The sequence below is a fragment of the Phalacrocorax carbo genome, chromosome 17 (assembly GCF_963921805.1).
Source record: "Phalacrocorax carbo chromosome 17, bPhaCar2.1, whole genome shotgun sequence".
NCBI classification, from domain to species: domain Eukaryota; kingdom Metazoa; phylum Chordata; class Aves; order Suliformes; family Phalacrocoracidae; genus Phalacrocorax; species Phalacrocorax carbo.
This window is the reverse complement of record NC_087529.1, coordinates 7003029-7026615: the sequence shown is the minus strand read 5'-3', so window position 1 is coordinate 7026615 and position 23587 is coordinate 7003029. Positions and strand designations below refer to the sequence as shown.

Here is a 23587-nt window from a genome sequence, read left to right as displayed (position 1 = left end):
TACAGAATCACTTTAAGCAGACGCACTCAGCCATACTTTCTTCTCCACCCAAATACGGCAAACAAGCCCCGACTGAAATCAATTTCTTCTGGACTTCATTGCAGCTGATTTGTAATTTATAAGATGAGGGCAAGATAATAAATGGCAAGGGGCTGGATGAGGGCTGGTGGTGCAGGAGCTTGGTACCCAGTTTGCAGCCACGCCATGCCATTCTCACACAGAGAAAGGGCTGCGAGGAAAGCACTGGAGCCCCTGTTCCTTCCACCACTCCAGCACAAACAAGCTCCTGTCTGGTAGGAGGCCATGGGTTTTCCTAAGACTTCTGGATGCTCGGTCACTGGACACACAGGTGAAGGGGTACCAGGGACCTCCTGCTCCTGAGGACATCACTTGTGGCTGCAACAGTCCCTCGAGAAGCTGCCCTGTATTTCTCACATTCTGCTGTCTGATGAAAGGCTCCAGGACAGACTGGGGCAGGATGCCAGGCACACCCAGGGAGGCAGGGAAAGTGGCAGGGCTGGTGTATCCGAACAGCCCGTGTCCCTGCCTGCCTTCCCCAGCGCCTGCTGCTCTCCCCTCTCACGCCTGGTGGGTTCTCCTTGCAAAGGGACAGCTCACCGTGCACACAGCAACGATCTCTGCTTGCCAACCAGAGGAGCAGGAACAGGGCGGGCACGGCAGGCTGTGCGGCACAGTGAGCTGCACCCCATCACCAGCGCTGGCACGGCGCTGCAGGTCGCTGGGGCACCCTGACCCGGGAGCAGAGCCAGGTCTCTTTGGCTCCTGCAGTGCTTTGGCCATGGTGTGCGTCCCCAGTTCAGCCTTTACTCTCTCCAAGAGAAGATCCCACCAAACTGATCCCAGCAAGGGGCAAGTACTTTGCCCACATCCTGGTCAGCTACAGAAACACCTCTGCAACGCATTTCCCCAGCCCCACATCTTGTCCCCCGGCTCAGCTGGGCTGGGGTGACCCTGGCCAACCCCCAGTTCCCACAGTGATGCCACGGGAGCCTTGCCCTCCTGAGGGTTTGAGAGGGGGATGTCCTGTCGGGGCCAGCACCTGCAGAAGACCTCCAGCTCGTGTCACATGTGTCAGCACAGATGTGCCAAAGGATGTTTTTTAAGACAGAAAGCTGCAGCCTGAGAGGCTTAGACTGGAAATCAGGGAAACTGAGGAGTTTGGGTCAACCCTAGAAGAGCTCCCCAGAGGGGCTGCCAGCTCACCATCCACAGAGGTTTCCTGGGCTTGGCTGGAGGGAGCTGCAGCCCGCCCTGTGATGGAGCCCAGACCAGAGACCACAAGCTCCCTCCCTCCCCCTCAAGTTTTTGGGCTCCTCAATCTCCATCCTTCCTGTAAAGATTCAGTATTACCTCTGCAGTGACTAAATAGCCTCAAAGTTAAGCAGCTGCCCTGTTTTATGAAGAAATAAATATCTCTTTAAAAATGCCCTGACATTTTTTGCTTCAGAGAAAGCAGTTTTGCAGCTAACTAGGAAGCTGTGTCCCAAGAGGCTGGAGAGAGCTCACGGCAGGTTAGGACAATTACACGCCATGATTAATAAATCACCTGGGTGGCTGGCTCATTTATGCAAAGCCTGGCATTTTCTTCTGGACACTCTGCTAAGAAAGGAGGAGCTGAAAATACCAGGTTGTGACAAGATCAAGCCTTCATCCCCTATATTACCGAATCTCCCATGAATAAATGACGCTATTAATATTATTAAGGAGCCATATATTTACGGAATAACTTTGGCTTTTGTGTTAATGTTGTGTTAATGCTGCAGTGAGATTAAATCACCCATTGGTGAGCAGCCCGTCGACCTTCCCAAGTCACCCGCAGGTGCATTTCCACCCATGAAGGCCCGCAGAGCCCCGTCGCTCACACCTGAGCCCAGCTCCGGTGACTCAGGGCTTCTCCGGCCAGAGCTGCAGCGCTGCCTTGTCAGACAGCTCAGGATAAGTCCTGGACGCCCTCTGTGCCTCCCTTTGCAAGAGATATTTCTGGTTCCCTCACTCACGAGGGACAGATCCAGAAATACACGAACTATGTGGGGCATTTGCCACGGCCGGGCTGGAGGCATGGCCAGCCCATCGCTGCAGCACCATGGCTGAGCCATAGTGGCTGACCGGGCACTGAGAGCTCTGCCCAGGGATCCTTCCCCACCACCCTAAGCACTCACGCGGAGACCCCAATGGCTGCTTCCCCCCACCCAAGCGGGACGTGGCTGGGCATGGGTGCCTGCAATGCCTGGGTGGGAAAGCTGGGGCAGGGGCAGCTGCGCCAGCACCAGGGACCATGAGCCAGAGAGGAACAAAAGGAGCCGAAGCAGCACAGACCGAAAGACAAAAATAGTAACTGGTTCTCCGTAAAGAAGCAGTCACATTCCAATTTCACTGGCATGGGAAGAAAAGGATTTGGGAGCTTGCAAACTAGGGAGAAAGCGATTATAGCATTTCAAATGGTGCTGCAGGAAGAGGATAAGCGTGCATCCAGTTTTAAGAGAAGTATCACAGAAATAGAGCTTTAGATTATGTTACATCCAGCCCTAAGTAACCTGATTAGAGATTTATTTTATGGCTTCAGTTAGAAAGACATAGAGGAAATATCAAGAAAGCATGAAGCCAGCTCCTCCACACAGGCAGCGCAGAGACAGAAGACAGCAAGTTTTATCTCTCTTGAAACAGCGCGAGACGAGTATCATATGCCACCAGCAACCTTAGCACCTTGTCAATTTAGAGTGATTGGAAGAGGGACTAATGTGTGCCAAGGCAGGGGGCAGACCCGGCTCCTGCCCCAGCACAGCCGCCAAGGCTTCCCCACCACACCGCAATGCCCAAACCCTGGTGCTCCCTGCGCCCCGGTACAGCGGCTGCTGTACAGAAACACAGGATTGATGTGCAAAAAGAAATTCATCTGCCTAGCTCGACTAGGAGCCAACACAATGGGCTTGTCCCCCATCCAGAGCCCATCCCCATCACAAGTGCACACAGGCATCGACCTTTTGCCTGACTTGGGGCTGAGCGTGGCCCACGATGTTCCATCTCCCCAGAGCAATTATCAGCCTTCCCAGGAAATAAGCAGGGAAAGCAATCAAAGCCGCAGCGAAAGAACAAAAATTCATTATGAGCGAACAACTTCTCACTGCAGAAGGAAGCCAAGGCTCAGCCAGGTAGTGCTAGCCATTAAAAACAAGCTGGCCCCACACAAGAGCAGCAGGGTCTGACGGTCAACAGCACTGCAGATACGGCACCCGTAGGAGCTGGGAGGCAGCCAGGAGGCCGGGTGAGCAGAGCGCGGCTCGGGTGCATGTGGCACCCATTCCATGGTTAAAGAGGCTTTGAAAGAAGAGATTTCAGTATGTAAAGTAATCACAAAAGACAACCTAAAAATAATCAGGGGCTTAGCAGGCCCCAGACCCGACCTCATTTTGGCTGCACCCTCTGTGCACAAGCCATCATTTCCCTAGCGGTGGAGCAGGGCTTTTGCTGCATCTCAGGACATCCCCTCACTGCATTTGCACAGCAAAAGGGTGAGACAAGCAGGCAGCAGCACAGAAAGCTCCTCCCAGCACCTCGGAGCAGGCATCGGTATTAAAAAACATTAAAAAATAAAATATGAAAAACCATAGCAAATGGGCCAAGCCCTCTAAGGACAACAGCATCCACGCTTCCCTACAAGGAACTGTGTTCCTGGCTGTCTGACATCCCAGTGCCTGGCTGCTCTCCTGCCTTCATCAGCATATGTGAGACCAGAGGGTCTTGGGGCAAAGCTCCCTTAACCACAGCCCCCACATGGTGGGGGGCACATCTTCCCCCAGTGGGGTCCTGGAGCCCTGGGTGGGCAGCACAGATATCCCATCTGCTAGCCCCCCTTGCTCACACCACTGCCGCTCCCAGTCCATGCAGACATGGCAGGAACTGAGCCCCAAGTGCCCCCATTCACTCCCAGCCTCCTGAGGACGTTGTCTCCAGAGCCATGGCTGGCGCCTGGGACACACGCATGCCTGCAGCTCCTGCGGCTGCAGTCGGGGCAAGCCCTGGCCCCTCACACGATGCTGCACCCTCCAGTCCCACTTGTGGCAGGCAGAGGGGGTCCTTATGCCACAGGGTGGGCTCAGGCTTTACCCAGGCTACTGGATGGAGCGTGAGAACCCTAAGCTCCTGCTCTGGCCAACACAGGTGGTCCTAAGGGTACGCTACAGCCCTTATTGCTCCAGTTTACAAGCACTTCCAGAGCAAAATGTGAACAATCTTTCCACTGTAGTGCCCCAGCATGAAACCAGGCAGTGACACCAGCACTGGAGCTGAGCTTCTTGGGCAGAGCCTGGGCAGTGGCAGTTCCTGTGGCACTCAGCAGCCTCCCCATCTCATCCCACTGGTGTGGAAACCGGCACTGTGAGCACCGGCAGTACCCCCTGCCTGTTCCTGCCCACCCCAAAACCACGCAGAAACGGGTCAGCAGAGTCCCCACAAAACCTTGGCCGGCAGTGGGCTGGCCGCGGTGGCTGCAGAGGCAGCTCCTTGGCCACACACGGTACGTTTCCACGCTGGCAGACACCCAGACTTGCACACGGACCCCCCTGTGCCCCATGGAGGAGAACTAAGAAGCAATTTAAGCTCCAGTGAGAGGCAAGAAATGCCACTCGATTAAGCCATGGGGGTGCAAATTACTCCCTTCTAGGAACCAAGAGGCTCAGCCCCTCTAGAACCCCTGCTTGCTCCCTGTACTCTGCAGAGAAGAGCAAGGTAGGTCCCTCATCACATGCATTACCCAATGCAATCAGCTGTTTGCTGCTTGCAAAGAGATCCCAGTCCCGGCAAGTTACACAGCCTTTCCTGGGTGACAGGAGTGGCAGCACCTCCTCTCTGCACACCCCGAACCATCCCTGCTCAGGGTCGTACAGTCTCCAAAGCACCCCGTTGAAACAGTTAATTGCTGCAGAGCGCACAGGTGATGCCAAGCACCACGTCACTGCTGCTACATTTGTGTTATTAATCAGGCTTTAAAATACACCTGAAACGAGCTGTCATTTGTTCAAGCACTCAAACTGAGATAATAAGAATTAGTGGAAAACTAGGGGTTGGGCTTGGCTGTGTATGGGACAGGGTCTGAGGGCCAGCGTGGAGCAGGCTGGAAGGGAATGGGGTTTTGCCCTGAAACCCAGCTGGACAGTTCTGCACAGGGTGTTACTACTAGCCCTTTGACATTGCTGTATATGGCAATAACACGCAGCGTACAAACTAAGATAACTCTGTGTAGCACAGAGATAAAAAATGAATTAGTAGTATGACACTGCAATTAAACTTTGAGCACAAAAGACTGAAAGTGGATATCACAATGGGGCTGTTTGTACCCCAGAAAGGCACCCCATGCCAGAGCACCAGTGATGGTGCAGCCAGGCCACGGGACCTGCCTGCTGTGCAATCGGCTTGACGCCCCTTCTCTTCCCCTTCCGCTGAGAAGCCGAGAGAAGGAGGCAGCAAATATTTGCCTAATTAGCAAGCTGGCAGGAGGTCAAACGAATGGCTATTTGCTCAAGTACAAGAGCTGCTGGGATTTGCACCGCAGAGCATGGGTCCTGTCTGCGTCCGCTCTGCCAGCAATGAGTGTCCCTCCCCACCGTGTCCCCTGCACCCACAGGCACCCATCCCTCAGCCCCCATGCCCAGCACCCAGGCCTCATCCCCAGACAGTGGTGAGCAGCCTCGCTCGTTCAGTGCCACATCCTTCCCATCTTCTCCGACCAGCCTTCGAAATCTCAGCCTTTTAATTAGATGAGCTACCAATTATCCACTCACTCATTTCCCCTGGTGGCCCCACTCCCCGCAGCAAGCGGGCAAGGCTGGACCGTGGGACAGGCACCGTGAGGCACGCACCGTGCACCCACCAGCCGCATGCCAGGAAAGGTGCCCACCCAACCCCAACCTCGGCCCTCGGCACCCACCGAGGGCAGGGATGCACCAGTCCCCCCTCCTGGTGACCAGGGCAGCAAAGCCTAAGTGAGAAGTGCCCCCCACACACATAATTAGCCCTGCTCAGGATGAAGCATCACCCAAGGCATGGGTTTCGCCTTTCCAGGGGCTCATCAGTCACACACAGCTGGCATTGCTGCCGGAGAAGCCACAGCGGCCCGTGGCAGTAAGGATTCTTCCAGCCCAGGAAGATTACCAAAATTATAACGATGACTTGCAAAGAAAACCTTGTGGGCTGAGCAAGGCCAGGCAAATGAGGGCAAAGCTCTTCATCCAGGGCTACTGCAGCAACATTTTCCAGATCAAACACTCTGGGGTCAGACAGGAATGCCCGGTTGTCTGTTCTGTGTTTGTATCAAACCATCTCTGACAGTCCAGGGGGCTTAGTCAGCTGGATCTGCTTCATGCAAGAAGATATAAAGATATCTTTTTGTCTACATATCTACAGATATCTATCTACATGCGCCTGTATGTCTATCTATAGGTTCTGATGGTTTTATTTTTGGAACCATTCCTCCTTCAGCAGCCTCCAGAGAGACACAGCTTTGATAAGAAGCTCTTAGAAAGCACCTTCCCATCACACACATCCCAGGACTTCAGAACAAGAGTCGTGTTTTGTGCTGAGCCCGCCCTTCAGCGCCGGCAAGCAGAGCACCGCCAAGCAGCGCTGGCCCTGACTCCTTGGCACATTGCGGAGCCAGCAAACACCATGGTAAACCAAAGCGGTTTTGCAGACAGGAATATGGTAGCACAGGGAGATGAAGTGAGCTGCTGAAGGCCAGGCAGTGAATCAGGGGCAGAGAGGAGACGGCAGGCATGCGTCACGCTGCTGCCATGGGAGGGCAGGAGCCCCAGGGCCCAGGTGCAGCATCAGCCCCTGCCCAGTTTGCTTCCTTAAGTGACTGTATCGTTTCTGATGGTTAAACACAGTACAAGGTAGTTATGCCTATGACAGCAGCACAATTATATGGAAATTGTATTCTTGATAATTTGGGGTATTTTTCCCTGCGAATGCAGGCATTCTGAAGAGACGAGTGCCAAGATTTCAGCATTCAATTAAATTAGATCAAATCATCAGAGGAAATAAGCCTTTACAGCATGAGCAGATCCTTTGAATTTTACTAGCAAATCAGTGAACTAAACGCCATCATTTATCATTAACATCACTAATAAAGCCAGATTCAGGATGCACAGCAAACTAACATCAGCCACACACCCGATGCTTACCACCAGCACCCTCCTTAGCTTTCGGTCCTTCCCCAGCTCCCTGTGCAAGACCATCCCTGCAGCCGTTATTCCAATCAATTGCCATTGGCATCCAGCCAAGAAGCTCAGGATTAGGCCCAAAGCGTAACCCCAACCAAGCAACATTCCTTCTCGAGGATGCTGCAAGGGATGCAGAAGTAGGGAGGTGACCCAAAGCAGAGGGGCGGGGGGCGGAGCAGGCTTGGGCAGAGGCATCAGGCTCCCAAGGACTGCTCACAGGAGCCCAGCATTTTGGGGAGAGCCACCCTCCACAGGCTCTTGTCAGCCACAGGCAGGGGAACCCAGGGAACAGCACATGGCCAGTCAGCACTGCTCCTCCGACAGCAACAGGCGATGCTGATCCGTGTTCCTGAGCCCAGCTGCTGCAGAAGGTCACAACTTCAGCCTCATCCCTACGAGCGCCGGATTAAACATCCCAAAGTATCCGCTGATGGGGTCGGATGCAGCACCGTGCTGCCAGTCCCATACTGCAGAGCCTAAAACCCAGGCACGTGAGTCACGGGACTGCTGCAGTTAAGACTGACACCAGGGCAGGGTTTTGCTTAACCTGTGCCTGAACCACCACAGCAGCCCTTGGTACTGCCGGGAACACCACCACTACACGAGGTCCAGCGCAGGTGGGATGCAGCTGTGGTCAGCATGGGCTGGGAGCCAGACCATGCCTGGGCAGAGAGAGCAGGAGCGCTGGTAGCTGCAAATGCAGATCCTCACGGCAATGCTGAATATTCAGCTTGCTCTGGAGGGGCTGCTCCAGAGAAGTGTTAATCGCATTATGTAAAAGAGGAGCCCCAGCCAAGCAGAGTGCATGCCTAGGCCTCTCTAATCCCCCTCGACAGGGCAGCAGCACCACAGTCGCTCCCCCTCCCAAGCCCCCCACTGCCGCAGAGGCAGCCCTCCCAGCCCAAGGAAAGTGTCAGGAGGGGCCAGTTAATCTAAACGCGTGATGGGGAAATGGCAGCCTGCAAGGACATGCCTGGCAGTGCCACGGGAGCCCTGGAAAAATCTTGTGCTGTATCTGGGCCTTGACTTCCCTTGATACTGGGGTGTTTTTGTGACCAGGGAGATCACAGCTACCTCCACATGAATCCGTACTGCAATGAGCTCCCATACCCAGTGGAAGCAGCGCCAGCACCTGAGCAGCACTGCAGACAGGTGCCACATAGGGAGAAACACTTTCTACCTCCAGAAACCTCATGCGGAGATCAGCACCCTGCTGTGCTGTGCTCACCAGTGGTGAACTGCCAGGGGTGGTCATCCGTTCATGTGGGAATGCATCCCGGTGCTGCAGAGGGCAGCAGCCAAACCAGCAACTCCCCAGTCCTCGGGGGCTCCCCCAGGAGATGCTGCCATCTCGATTACCCATCTCCCTCAGACACCTTGTTTGATGTGAGAGCATTAAAAGACACATAATTTGTGGAGCTAAAACACCGGTATTATCTCAGTGACACATCCGTACAATAGGGAATGTGCTGAAGTCAATCACATTCAGAAATGGGTTTCTATCGCTCTACAGCTTTTTCCTTGCCTCTTGCTCCAGAATGAAGATGATGCAGTTGTTACCTGTAAACCCACCATCTTCCTCTTGTGCTGTGCAACCTCATCAATAGTCAGGAGCAAGAGACCTGGGTCAAGCGTGCTGGGGCTTTGGGAAGCAGAGGGTACAATGCCCGTGGCCAGGAGCTTTCACTGGCAGCTGATACCCACACGTGCGGGAGGCTGGGCAGAGGGGTACCTGCTCCATTCCAGCTCCATGTGCACGCTGCCCATACCGCTATAGGGTCTCTGGATGGTTGCTTGTCCTCTCTAGGAGGAGATGTACCTGCAGCAGCACAGAAGTGACCCAGCCAAGGCAGCATCTTTTGTACATGCAGCTGCAGCAGCAGCTGTGGGCAACAGTACAAATAGAGTCGAAAGGAAAAGTCTCATTTCCAACCAGCCAGGGCCGCAGAGAGCCTGCAAGGGGACTGGCATCTCAGGTGAAAGGGTATGACTTATGTGTCCCATTTCTCAGTCTTTCCCTGAGCACTGGCACTCTCAAGGAGCAGACACAGACCCTCGGTCTGATCCCATACTTCTTACCATCATGTTCTCATTCTCCAGCCTGTCAGTACACCTCCCTGTCCTCAAGCTTAATGTGCAAGCAAAGAGTGGATCACTCTGCTAACACAGTTGCACTGGGTTTTTGGAGCTCCAGTGAAGACCTGATGGAAACCCTGCCCCGCTTTCCGAGCCCCTGGAGCGGCCGGGCCGGCTGGTTATCACCCCCACGTCACCGAGCAATGTAACCCACGTCACCTCAGGGAAGAGAACATCGAGCTCTGCATTCCAAATTGTAGAGGATTAACACCAAATTTCTTGTAGGAGGAAGGAAGTGTCACAGTCCCTGGCATGACACCGGTAACATTTGAGAGGAATGAGACAGGACGGTGTCTGAAAGGAGTGACCTTTGAGTCTTCACGGAGACTTCATAATGTAGCTCTGACCTATTCAAGTATCTGCCAAGCCTCTTCACATCTCTTCTGGGTGGGAGTCCGAGACAAACCAGGTTTTCACAACAGGCTTTGGAAGATGTGAGGTCCTCAGCTATCACACGGGTCCAACGCTGACGCTGGTGTTTGCTAACCGAGCGCAAAAACAGCATCATGAGCCCCACCAGAAATAAAACTCCAGAGATGGGGAGGGCCGATTCCAGACAGGGACCATGGCCGTGCCGGCACTGTCTGGCCCCGAACCGTCCCTCAGCGCAGGAGTGCTGCCAGGCAGCTCCCGGGCACCAGGCACAGCACCAGCAGCCGCCCGTCCCTGCCACAACGCGGGGCTTGCCGGCACCGGTCGCTGTTGGGAGGCCAGGACCCCGCCGACTAGAAGGAAAAGAAACAGCCGGCAGGAGCGGTGCAGTAATTAACAAAATTATCGTCAGGAAAAAAACCACAGGCATTGGCACAGTGCCTGCACTGCCGTGCCGCTGCTCCCTGCCCTGCTTTGGGCGCCTTGGCTCAGCAGAGCCAGGGCTGCTCATGCTTCCTAAATCACACCCACCCCAGCAGCAAGCAGATGCATGGCCACAGCCAAGGGGAAGCCAACAGGCATGCTGAGCAGGGTAAAAGCCCCTCTGAACCCCTGGCACTCACCAGCAGCCGGGGACCCTGCTGCCCCAGCTGAGACACACAGCAGCCCCAGCTGCACCCCTCAGCTCCTGTCCTCCCACACACCCCAGTATTTGGGAGCACACACCAGCAGGCAGATGGTGTCTCTATCACTCCAGCGATTAAGGCTCCCTCTCCTACCACAACAATATTTGCTTTTAGAAGGCTGTTATTCTTCCGAGCAGCCGCCTTTCGATTGTCTGCAAACAGCTCCTATTTTGACAGGCTATAAATATGGCAGGAGGAAAGATATATAAGCCAGCACAGTTTATTAGTTCTGAAACAGAGCTAAAAATAGACCCATGTGGGGTTGCTAAGTCCTCTGGGCAGATGTAATTGTCAATAATCTAGCTTTAAATATGTGAAGGCTGTTTTGACAGCAACAACATTTTAACATATGGGACTGGATAGCACACAAGCAGAACGCGCCGCTGCGCCACCTCCAACGTCGCCAGGAAGCAACGTTTGCATCGCCGGATCCCAGCCCACTGCCTCTGCTCTATAGCTGGGGTTTCTGCAGTTTCTGCAGTAACAAACCCCCAAATACCTACAGCAAGCCACTGAGATGAAGGCGCCTAGCCAAATACCAAAGGAAGTCTCCCAGGGCAGGAGCATCAATGGAGCTGTGCCAGTAGCCGCCCCCGCCCCCCTCAAAATTTGAGAGAGATAAGTCTTACTAGATTAAATGGCTGAAACACCCCGAGTCCTCAAAGCTGACAGCACCTTCCTCCTCCTGGGAAAGCTTCCTCTGTCCCAGGAAGGCTTTGAAATGTGCTGCAAGGACATGGCACAGGCAAGGGGCTGGGTGTCTCCGGGGGCAGCCAAGGTGATAACTGCCCTTCCGCGAAGAGGGAAGCACTCCCGCCTGCTTGCCGGAGATAGGGGCAAGACGTTGGGACTGGCTAGATTTTGTAAATCCCCAGCCAGCCCTGGGGCCGTCCAAGGCAGGGCTGACTGTGCCCCTGCCACTGCTCACCTCCCAGGGCGAGCACTCTAGGCTGGGCTGCGCTCCACCCCCCGACCACCCATCCTCTGGCCACCATCTCTGGCGTGTCCTTGTTCGTCACCTCCTGACCACGGCAGTATCGCCCGTGCAAGGGTCTTCTGCAACACAATGCACAGCGACCGGCTGCGCGAAGCTGCTCACAGGGGACCAGCACCAGCCCCAGCACCGCTGCAAGCTGCTGAGCAAAGAGTGACCCCTCCAGCTCGTCTTTCTCCCACCAATGCCCATGTGCCAGGGGCCACCTGGGGCTGGCGCAGTAGTACCAAGCAGTAGTAGCAGCCCTGAGGCTCCAAACATTCCCCTCTTTGCAACATGGAGGGTCACAGTGTCCCCAGTCCCAGGGTGGCTCCTGGGGCCCTGCCCCATCCTCACTGATGGGGCGATGAGGACAAGGTGGGTGCTGGCCTCTGCCAAGCTGTGCCTCTGCTCAGACAGACATTGCTAAAGCTCCTCAGATCCTTCTCAATTTTTCTTCTTAAAATTATACAGTACCTCAGTAAAAAGATCAGCTCTTGTACCCAGTGAAAGTCATTTATGTCCATAAAGAAAATAGGATACCATTAAGGCTCCCATCTCCCAGGTTGTTTTTCCCCTTCAAGAAAATAGATGTGATTTTTGGGGGTGGTTCTGCACTTACACATGGTGTCGATGGGATGCCATGCTGTTGGAGCTCCACCAGCCCAGTGAATCACCCCAGCGCAGCCACGATGTCCAAACCCTGGTTCTGCATCAGCCCTCCTCAGGGAGAACCCCTTCACCCCGCAGCGTGCCAGAAGGCAAGGGGCAGAGGCAGACACCGCCTGCCCTGCACTCACCCTGCTTGGGTTTATCTTTAGTCACAAAAAGGCAGATACCAAAAAAACACCACTGAAACAAAAGAAACCCCAAAATCCATTTCTGTCCTAAGGACATCAGGACCCCCAGCATTGCCTACAGTGGCCATCCCAAGCCCAAAGATAGAAGGGCAGTGCTGCCCATCAGCAGCACCTACTCACAGCCCCAACAAGAGCACGGCTCCAGCAGCGGGGCCTCAGCAGCAGCAAAGGGCATTTTGGGGCCATGAGGGGTGTGTCTGCACCCCCAGGCTGTCCCCAGGGCAGGGCAGGGCTGAGCCCCGGCGCAGAGCCCGCGCGGGACAGGACCATCCCTATCTCAGCCCGGCAGCCAGCGCTGCTGGGAGGGCAAAGCCCAGATTTCACAGAAGCAGCTGGGGCTGGGATGAGCACATCCTGAGGTGGCAGGATCTGCTCAACCCGGCCCTGTCGTGACCGAGGTGTCAGCACTGCAGCCAAACTCCACCAGGGCTCGGTGAGCAGCCCCGCAGCCACCCGCCTGCCCACCCCAGGCACCAGGACCTGCCGCAGCCCCGTCTGGGCGATGGCACAGTGCCGACCTGCTCATCCATGGGCCACCAGACCCTAAACTGGCAACAAAAACATGGCTGACAGGCTAATTTCTTTGCATAAAAAGCAAATGAAGCAGCAGCAGCGAGAACTGGCTGATGATTCACGCAAGCCCCCAGACGCGCTGCCCTACTTTCACCCTAGTTTCGCTAGTTTTACATTCCTCCTTTTAAATTACTGACTCCCACCTTTGCTTCATCATGCTGAAGATCTCCAGCCTGGTGATGCACAGGCGGTGTGTGCTGGGGTGCGGGGACCGGTAGCACAGCTCACCGCTACGAGGGTCCCCAGGGCGCAGCGCTGGGCAGGACCCCCCAGGCAGGAGCAGAGACAAAGCCAGTGCCCAGTCCCTGCTCCCCTAGAGGCACCGAGCACTGCTCCATCCCCTGCAGACCCCCCACTCATCGCTCACACCAGGGCCCAGAGGGGCGACCACCGCAGAGTGACTCACAGCATGAACTGGGTGACAGGACTTGCAGAAGGGGAGAAGAGCAGCCCCTGTACGGCCACACAGCAGCAGGACCCCAATGCCTGATGCCTGGGTTCCCCTCACTTTTATCCACTCACAGTGGGAACAAGCAGCAGCGAAAAGCCAAGTGCTCGTGTGCCGACTGGTGGCACGCCTGGGAAGATGCTTCAGCCAGGGAAGCAAGAGACGGGCAGGAGCAGGGATGGGCAGGAGCCCCAGCCAAGCACCCGCGGGCTGCAGCCAGGTTGGGAAGGAACCTCTGAAAGGCACCGCAGTCAGTCCCACAGTGCAGCGACCCACGGCCTCTCCTAGCTTGTTTGAATCCGCACTGCAAATAAAGGAGGACTTGGAAATGCTTTCACATATGCCCATCTCCTCCTCCCAGAAAAGAAGGCTCAAATCACACTGCCTGGGTCTGGATACACACCCAAACGTGGTCAGAGTGGAGCTTTTCTGTTGGGTTTGTTTGTTTTGGTTGGGTGGGTTTTGTTTTTTTAACCAAAGAAAAAAAGAAACTCAAACACCAAAACCTCACTGAATCAGTGAAGGACTTGAATCTGGATCTGGCACAGCCAAAGCCTGGGGCAGCCCCAGCCACCCTCTGGCCATTTGCACCAGGAGCCCAGCAGGGCAGGTGCTTCGCCTTTCCCCCACCAGCCAGTCTCCTGCCAGGCAGAGCTGTCACCTCAGGTCTGCATGAGGGTAGTGCTGACATTTATCTCTGCAGCCCTCAATTCCCACGGCACTGGCGAGGGCTGGCCCAAACGTGCAGGAGGCGGCTCTGAGGCAGCAGACGGCAAGCGGGAACAACATCAGCCAGTGCCTGCAGCAGCCACAGGGACTTGTCACTGTCCCTGGCCACTTGCCTGCAGCCTCGCTGGCTCTCACGGGGGGCTTTGTCCCAGCCGGGACACGGGCATGAGACCTGGCACCAACATAAGGACTCATTTTGCCTGGGATGCTGTGTCTGACCACGTGCCTCCAAGCTGCCACTGCCCTGCACGCCCATACTGCAACAGGAAACTCCCAGGAGAGGAGGCAGAGCAGCCGCTTGGCTGGGAAAACATTAAGCAAGGTAAATCGGGTTTACACCATTATTTTGAATAGACTATACCGTTTGAGGGTGCACTCTGCCTCCTCGCCTTTCGCTGCCACATGAACGCAGGGGAAACCCTGTGGGAGCCCAGCTGACACCTGCAAGGGGACCTCTGGTTCATGACCCATCATGGATGATTTAAGTTCCCAGCAAAACTTGACAAAAAATCAGGGCGAGATAAGAGTTAGGACCAAGAAAGATGGCTTAGGAAAAGCTCAGAAGAATTTGCTGTGATTAGACAAGCCACATATACATTAATAAAAATTAATATAACTGACAACAGTAACATCAGAAAGGGAGAGGCATCACTCCAGGGTGATAAAGAGCATCTGAGACAGCAGAGCGATGCATATTAAACAACCTTCACCTCAGCTGGGTGCCCAATTAACGCTCATCCAGCCACACACAAACTCTACCCAGCACTCAGCTGAGAGCTGGGACCAGCCCGTACCTCATTTTGCCCCTCCAGCCCCAACACTGATTTTAACTGATTTTAAAGTTTGCTCAGAGTCCCAGGGCATCCTTCACACACCGGCCCCATACGCTCAGTTTTTCTCTTTCATTTCTGCACCAGAGCCAAGATAACTGCCTCCCCCGGCACACTGGCTGGGGGGGAGTCACCGCAGGAGGTTTCACACAGCAGGCCCGGCAGCCCCGGAGATAAGCAGTTACGAATCAGATGAAGTAGGAAGCCTGCCCGCCTCCCCTGTTCGCTGCAGACAACTGCTTTGCGGTAGTTTTGATAGCGTTTTCTTTGCAGCGTAACACATATGCTACTACAGCTGAAGTATAATTGCAAAACATATATTTGCATGCAATTATCCATTTTAAAAGGTGGTAATAAAGTCAAAGGAATTTAGTTAGACACAATCTGCTCTCCAGACCTTGTCCTCATAGGACCTAAGCCAAACCTCGGAGATTACTGCAAGAGTCAATGCAGCTACCACCAAGAAGCTAAATCATTCCCACATCTTCCCATTAACTCAGCTCTGGCCCATCAAATATTAAAGAGCCTCAAGCCTCCACACAGCTCGTTTTATGAGGGTCAAGTAAATCTTTCATCTCATCCTTTCCCACCTTTATCTTCCACCACTGCTCCCATCATCAGATGAGCATCACATGCTTTCATGTGAATTTTAGCTGTACACACACACTGACACCCAGTAATTGGTGTACAAGGCTCCTCTGTTCCACAGAGACATGATTATTACATTGCTGTTTTTGCTTTAAAAGGCTAAACCACGAGGTGACCCTTTGCCTAAAGGTGGGCCTTTTTTTAATTGTTTGGTTTGGGGTTTTTTTTTTTAAATACTCTGTGGTTTCTCAGTACATCCAACTGGTAATACCAAAGAGAAAATAAGCAGAGCACAGAGGGCTACAGAGCCAGCAGCAGGCAAAGGGCTGGCTAGCATCCCATGTGGGACATCGCCTGACCAGCTCATTCCCACAAAGTCCAGCTGGACGGAGGAGGAAGGTCCCCACGGGTTCATCCCCATCACACCTTCCCACCTCTGGTGTCCCCAGTACAAGGATTTCCTGAGGCAGAGGGGGCTCGGGGGTCCTTGCCTGGCTCCTTGGGACCCCTGCACTTGCAGTGCTGTGCCCAGGGTTACCACAAGGCAGCTGTGAGAAGCAAACAAACTCACTAGGCAAGCTCATCTGGCTGGGGCTGATTTTTGATATGCAAAGATCCTTTGATAGGCTGATGTTTTCCTCCAGGGCGACCTCCCCACTTGGGAAGTGGGTTTAGCCGCCAACTGGCTCAGCTCTTCCCTTCCCCGCAGCACGACCTGACATCACCCTCCACCACGTTTTGTAAGTTCTGCATGAAGCCATGCCCCAGGAGGAAAGAAGGGCACCACAGGAGCACCCCACAATCCCTGAGACACTGCTAGCTTTCTGCAGAAACTTGACGTGACACAGGAAAACACCAGCACCAAGCCAAGGTTTAGAGGGCTGCTTCTGGATGTGACACCCCTTTTGCCAGCCTGGGGGGTTCAGCTGCCCCCAGCACTTTCCTACAAAGCAGGTAAGGAATAATAATAATAAAAAAAACCACCAGAAAAACAGAGATCATGACGGAATTGGTCCATGCCAAAATCCTGAGTCCGCACATGCCAAAGCCCGTTCACTGCACAAGTGTCTCGGTCTCCGTCTCACAACACCCTGGGGCTGGCCCCGGCCCCTCTCCCAGCACCCCAGCCCTGCAGCATCAGCTCATGCTGCCACCCTGGGGACATGCACCGCCCCAAAACCAGCAAGCGGAGTATTTCCAAGCCTTCGCCCAGATTCTCCATCCCCCATACACTGCCTTTGGGCAGTTTGCAAGGCTTCCCAAGAGCAGCCCCCAGCCACACAAGCCCCAGCTCTCCAAAGCAGCCCATGGCTCCCCATGGCAGCCAAAAACCCAGCTCTCTCCTGCCCCAGAACAACAGTTTTTGAGAGCCAGGAACTGCCTGTTGCCAGCTGCACATTTAAACCCGGAGTGGTGGGACCGGGCACACGAGCTCCCCGCTGGAGAGCTGATGCTTCCAGGCTCTTCTGCCCCAGCAGGGCATGGGCACAGCTCCCAGAGGCAGAGCCAGACCCAAACTCACCAGAGCTTCCTGGGCATTTTGGAGGCTGAGCAGCAAACGTGGCCGTTCAGCAGCAGCTGCCCGGGGATGCTTGGTCCTCTGCAGCGCCTTTCCTGCCTGAGTGTGGTATCTCCCCGCGCTGCCTGTCACCAAAGGGGGACAGCCAAGCCCCTGTCCGTGATGCCAGGGCTCCCCATCCACCGCCTCTCCTCCGACACTCCCACTCCGCAATGTCTACTCATTCTCTCCTGTTCTGAGTCCCTCAGACATATTCATGGTTACCATAGGAACTAATAAAACCCAAATTAAAAAAGAAAAAGGAGAGACAGACAGAGGGAAAACTGTTTTGATGCTCTGGTGCCACCTGCATGTGCAAGTTTATTATGACGAACTACAAGAGCAGCAGGCAGGGGAGCATCCCGCAGCCCAGCCTCATGCTCGCACCCTCCCGCTGCAGCACTTGGTTCCACTGAATACCAGCTTTGCACAGGACCTGGCCTTCACTCTCACCCCTGAGAGCCCACTGAGATGCAGAGACCACTGCTCCCCTCCACCACGCTCTCCCGGGACGGAGGGGCTTGATGCTACCCCAGTGAACAGCCCTCACACTGGATGAGAGGGTTCAGCTCAGGCACGGGCTCCTGTGCCACCCCAGCCTCACTGGGACCCCTCTGCAGCCAAAAGCTCAGGGCCACATTCACCAGCACAAGATATTCCTCCCCTGCCAGGTTTCTGCAAGTCAATATTGATGTTTGCAGCATGCACAAGGCTTCGTGAAGTGCTCCTTGGCTTGCAGAAAGCAGCTTGTCTTTTTGTTAAGTTATACAGTGAAGAAAATTGCCTACGCCTGGTCTCTTAGCCAGAAGGCTGCAGCAGTAATAAGAGGGTGTTAGAAAACCAAAACTATTTTTTTTTTTAAAAAAGCTTTTACAAATATCTAGTGTGGCTTTGGCTGGGCCCCAATTACAGAACCATTTAATGAAGCAATCTGTCCACAAACCAGAAGCGTTATGAGGCTGTGGAAAGCATTAGCTGCAAATAGTGGGCATAAAACAACTCCAGTGGATGCTCATTGAATGCCGTGACCGAACCCCCTCCTCCGGCCAGGGCAGGAGGGAGGGGGAGAAACGTGGCCCCAGACCCTCACCTCCACCCAAGCAGGAGGGCAGCAGTGTGCCCCATGGCACCGACACAGCACTCTGAGCGCGGCACTAATTAACCAGCACAGTGGACAGCAGAGGTTAAATGATATTTCTGCAGCAAAACTGCTTCACAGGCCCCAAAACAAAATCGGGGCACAGCATACGGCAGCACCCAAGAAGCAGTTAAATCCTTCTCAGCTCGATGGAAAAAGGAAAGTCTACTGAGATTTCCCTTCGCTCCCAAAAGTGGTAAACATTGATTTAAACTTCTCATCAGTTCAGCAAAAACCTGAGCATTGAGCTTAGCAGCAGCATTTCTATTGTGCTATTTAGAATGGGCATTTGCAGGCTCATTCAGGCAGCAGGTTCCCCCAAGGCTTTCTATATACTTTTCCATTAATGAATAATTTGCACAAATAATGATTATAGAGGGAAACCGCATGAGCTGTTACCCATACACATTATCCTGAGCTCGAGGGAGGCTTGGCCAGAATATTTCTATATTAGCACACGGTTACGCTGATAGTGCCGGAGCTGTGCATGCGCTTGCAACGGAACACCCCCGACTCAGGGAGCTTATCCAGAAACCAGAGAGAGGGGAGGATCCACAGCAGTGCAAGGGAAGGGATCGGTCCCCCCGGTCACACAGCCAGAAGGACAAGGCCTGGTAGGAATGGGAGGCATGTCCCAGAGAGCTGTAAGCACCGGGAGTACAGCGAGCATCGGTACCACCCTCTCAGCCGTTTCTCTCTTGCTCTTGCCCATCCAGTTGATAACATTTTCCAGCAGGGGTGGTGACCCCACACACCTCGCTCCATCACAGAGCAGGGTCTTGCCCAGCAGCCGCTTCACCAGGAGCCATACAGCCGGCACTGCCAGCTTTCAGCAAGTCCATGAGAAACCTGAGGTGGACCCACTAAGTAACACCACCACCTCACGGACCCTCCTGGGTCTGAGGGCATCTTCACCCCTCCAGAGCAACACCTAGAGCCCCCACAGCGGCGTGGGAGCAGGAGCTGGGTAACAAGCACAGGCACCCCTTAGCCCACCAACACCCACCCCCCTTTCCAGACTGCAAGATTCAAATACAAAACAAAAAACAACCAGACACTGAATTTACAGCCAGAAGCTTGGTGGCAGCCCACGCTGCCGATTCTCACCTTCACCCCTCCCAAGGCAGGGCTGGTGCCCCGTGAATTGCACCGTGCATGCCTTGACCCACTGATCATACAGCGATAGTGTTGTTGCATTTATTACAATCACCCAGTGCCTGAATCACCTTGGACTTGACAGGAGAACACGCTGTGTGACATGCACAAACACTTCTCCAGGAATGGGTAGGTATGGCTGGACTACCACTGCACAGAGCTGGAACCGAGGCGGCCCAGCGAACAAGAAAGCATCCTCCACACACAAAGACATCTCTTAGCACCACGTATCTCACAGGGAAATCACTTTACGCGAGAGAAGAGTGCGGGTACTCACTTGATCTTCAGGCTGGCGAGCATCGTCTTGTCAATCCTAGGGAAAAAGCAGAGGAGAGTGTTACTGCGGGCACAGGGGGCTCCGGGCGCAGATGGGAGGGCTGTCCCTGCTCCCAAATCAGATACCGGGTGCTGCTGGCAAGCCCAACCGCAGCATCGCCTTCAGAGGTGCCATCAGTCTGGCTGACACAACAGTCACCACAGAAAGACTTGATCAGAAAACAAGATCAACCAAAATTTAACCCAGACTTAAGCCTGGCAGCAAGTAAAACAAAATCTCCCCACTTATTTCCTGGGGGGGGGTTGCCTCCCCACCTGAAATGCCAGAGGTGAACCGGGCAGTATAGGAGGATGTTTATCCATGTCCAAACTCCAAAGCATGGGTTCCACACCTCTCACAAAACACATATTTAAAGACAACAGACCTGTGACAAACCCGACACACTGGGAAGATGACAGCAAACCCTGCAAACCTGACCCTGCAGCATTACAAGAAGCCCAGTCCAATGGGGAAGGAATAGGGATACAAGGAGGTGCAGGATTTTCATACCTGGCCGGTGGCTGCGTGAGCTCAGGCTCACCCAGGCAGGGCTGCGCCGTCCCCACCCAGGCAGCAGCCACTGACTTACCCTTTTACTTACCCCCTTACTCGCCCGCTGCTGCTGCGAGTGCCCGCACACCGGCCAAGACCCCCAGGCGGAGGGAACGGAGAGCAGCCCCATCGCTCCCAGCACCGGCCGCTTACACAGGGCCAGCAGCCCCAGCCGTTTCACTCACTTATTTGGCACCATAAGTAAGTGCCTATCTCCACAGAATCGTTGTGGTTAAAGTCATATTAATATGAATTAATGCAAACCATAGTAATGTCTCAAAACGCAAAATTATGTCTTTTGGCAGTCATTGCAAATGCTCTGTTATCTGCCACACAGAATTAATTACACATCTCTAAAACAAAAAAAAAACCACAAACAAAACAAACACCAACAAAAATCCCCGAAAAAAAAACAAACCACTTGCTCTGCACTGCGATCACAGAGGCACGGCAAGGCTGCAGAAATGCAGTTTCCCCTCTACTCTCAGCTTTACCTCCCTCCGCTGCCTGGTTGAACTTCTCTATGACAAGGAGGCCGCACCCCTGGGTGACACAGCGGGGCCGGATCCCCGGCATGCCGTGCCGCAGGCTGAGCCAGCACCGGGGCAGACACAGCAGGAACCCCACGTGGGGTGTCCCCGCTCCCCACGGGCAGGGGCAAAGCCACCCTGCAGACCCCAGGGCCTCCTGCCCACCCTGCCTGCACACACCATCACCCTTCCCTGGGTCCCTCTCTTGCTCAGCCCGACACTGCACTCACAAAACCCCAAGGCCGTGGGAGCTTCGTCCCAGGAATTTCCCCCAAACAGTTGCTCCCATGCTCCACCCCAGAGAGCTGGCATGCTACTGCTCCTAAAAATAGACCCAGGGCACCCGCTATTGTCACTTAATACTTAACAAGCCTGTCCACAGGCCTTGTTGATCATTAAATCAAGTTGAACATTAAAGCATGCTGGTGTAAATAGCTGTTGCCAAACTCGGTGACAGATGCAAATGAGCCGCAGGGACAGTGGGTGGCTGGTGCAGCTCCTGCAGGAGCCATGCCAGAGCGGGGAGCTGCGCTGAGCGGTTTCATCTGGAACCGCAGGAAGAAAAATCGGTTGCTGTTATTTGGCCTCTTGGAGAGAGGGGGAAAAAAAAGCAACAACAAAAAAAAAGAAACACACAAGAGAAAACCCTCTGCTAGAGAAACCGCAGTTGCAATATGACTAAGTTATGAGAGCCACTTCATCAGGCCCTGCCCTGCACCCCTTCCCAAGGTGGGGTGAAGTGAAACAACCCACGCCCCAGTCCAGCCTCCTACCCTGCGCACACCAGCACGGCCCTGGGGCTCCCTGAGTCCCGGCAGCACCAAAGGGGGTGTCTCCCACCACTGCTGCCAAGAGCAGCGCCCAGGGGAAAGGAGCAGCTGACAGCAGCTGGGTGCCAACGGCCCTGGAGGAGAGGGGAGGAGGCTGGCACCTGCATCGGTCACTGGGGCCCCGGCGAGCGAGGAAGGGGGTGCAGGCAGGAGGCTGGGGTGGCAGCTGCCAGGGTTGCACATGCCATGGCTTTGCATCACCTGCGATGTGCATCCCTACATCCAAGAGTGGCAGCGCGGTGTCTGCTGCCCCAGGACAAGCACGCTCATCCCAGGACCTTGCTGGCAGCAGATGCAGCTGGTAGCCAGAAAAAAAACCATTTACTCCCCAGCAGAGGGTTGAAAATAGCGATTGCAGCTACAGACAGCAGTGGCTGGGTGTGCCCAGCCACCCCACGCTCGGTCCCCACAGGAAGGGTGTGTCAGCCGTGGGACCGGGCAGCCGTGAGAAAACGTAGATACAGGTACAGGGCTGCAGAAGGTCCCTTCCTTTCCAGTAAACACCCAGGGAAGCATTTTTTCAGCTGTGCACAGGACTATCCAGGCAACGCACGACTGCAAGGGGTGTCTTCCCTAGGGATCCCCAGAGAGAGGTGAGCCAACCCCTCTCGGGAGTCTCCCCCGCAGAACACAGAGAGCAGGGCTCCCCCCATGTCCCCTAGTCTGTCCTTCTCACTGTGCAGACACTGATGCTGATATCTAAAGGAAAGCCCGCACCCCGCTTCCCCCATCCCAGACTGTGATGGCAGCACAGCTCCCTAACAGCCAGCAGACCACATTTTCCTGTGCGGCTCTCCAGCCCGTGGTTGTCTTTCCCCTGCAACTGCCAAAGCGCAGAAGGAACACAACTGAGCAAAGCCCAGACGGCCCCGAGTGCCCCAGCTAAGGGGGGTAACGGCTCCACTCCATTGCGTCAGGAGGGTGTCAGCAGCAGCAGCTCCCGGGATGCCCCAGCGTGGTTGGGGCACCAGAGCCACTGCTCCCAGTGGCAGCTGTGGGGCAACGCTGCCCAAGAGCTACAATTTCTCTCTGCCACAAAATGAGCCCACATTTCACAAAACTTATTTGTACAGAGGTTTATCGGAGTGCTTCCTTCCCATTTTTATGTAAAGAAAAACAGAAATCCAGCTGAGACAAAATGCTTGGCTTCACTAAGGCATCTACTTCTATTCCCAGGAGACTTTGCCGAAACCCTCAACAAGTTCGCTGCCATCCCACAACCCTCTCAATTACTCAACATTTCCCCCAGTAGGTTTCAAGCACCTACAAGCTCCCTCACCCCAGCACAAGCACTCCTCCCAAAGCCCCCAGGGCTCCTGGCTGCCCAGCCCCAGCCCCTACAGCCACTGTGGCACAGGGCAAGGAAGGCAGAGCAACTGTCTGCCCCGGCGCGAAACAGCCAAAATCATCACACAATTGCCAGTTTGGCCATCGGTTCCCCCTGGCGTGATCACAATCACAGAGCACAGACTTGGAACAAGCATAAAATACCTTAGAGAGAGTGAAACTGGAGGAAGGGCAGAGGGAGAACAGTGCCATTTTCTTAAACTATTTCCCTATAGATCACACATCTTGGAGGGAAGGGTCACGAGAAGCAGACAGTCCTGCTGAACCTGGGATGCAGGCAGCGGCTGTCGTGCTCTGTTAAGGACAGATGGACCCAAGGAGGGCAGCGACAGCCCCGAGAACCTGCCACAGACCAGGTGGGACCTCGCCGTGTGCACTACGAGGTGCCGAAGGTGGCTGTAAGCATCGCTGCCCGGGCGGAGAAGGAGCAGGCAGCGAGTCCTCAGCAGTGACAGAAAAGAGTAGGGAGAGAGCCACAGGACGCTCTTGCAGGTGACATGCACACGGGAGCCCACCACGAGCTCCCGGGGACGTCCCCTCACTGCTTGGCACCCGCGGGGCTCACAAGGGGCTGCTGGAGGACAGCAGCACCTGCTCGCCGAAGCTGTGCCGGGCTTCCCTGCAAGCACGGAGTGAAGAAAGTCCTTCCTGACTCCCACACACTCCTGCTGGCATGGGGCAGCAGAAGGGGCTCTGCCGCGAGGGCACCATACCACAGCACTGTGGAG

General features: G+C 54.7%; 1 protein-coding gene across 5 annotated transcripts in view; it reads right to left on the bottom strand.

Moving 5' to 3' along the window:
* The window catches only part of RAP1GAP2 (RAP1 GTPase activating protein 2), a 79720-nt gene that overhangs the window by 42315 nt on the left and 13818 nt on the right, over positions 1–23587 (bottom strand). For 4 of the 5 annotated variants that reach the window (XM_064467705.1, XM_064467709.1, XM_064467703.1 and 1 more), the window contains exon 2: positions 19562–19597. In XM_064467705.1, coding sequence (XP_064323775.1) covers positions 19562–19597 — 36 coding nt within the window. Of the gene's footprint in view, positions 1–19561; positions 19598–20912; positions 21011–23587 lie in introns of those variants that run through there. The other variant, XM_064467708.1, reaches the window with a different exon arrangement.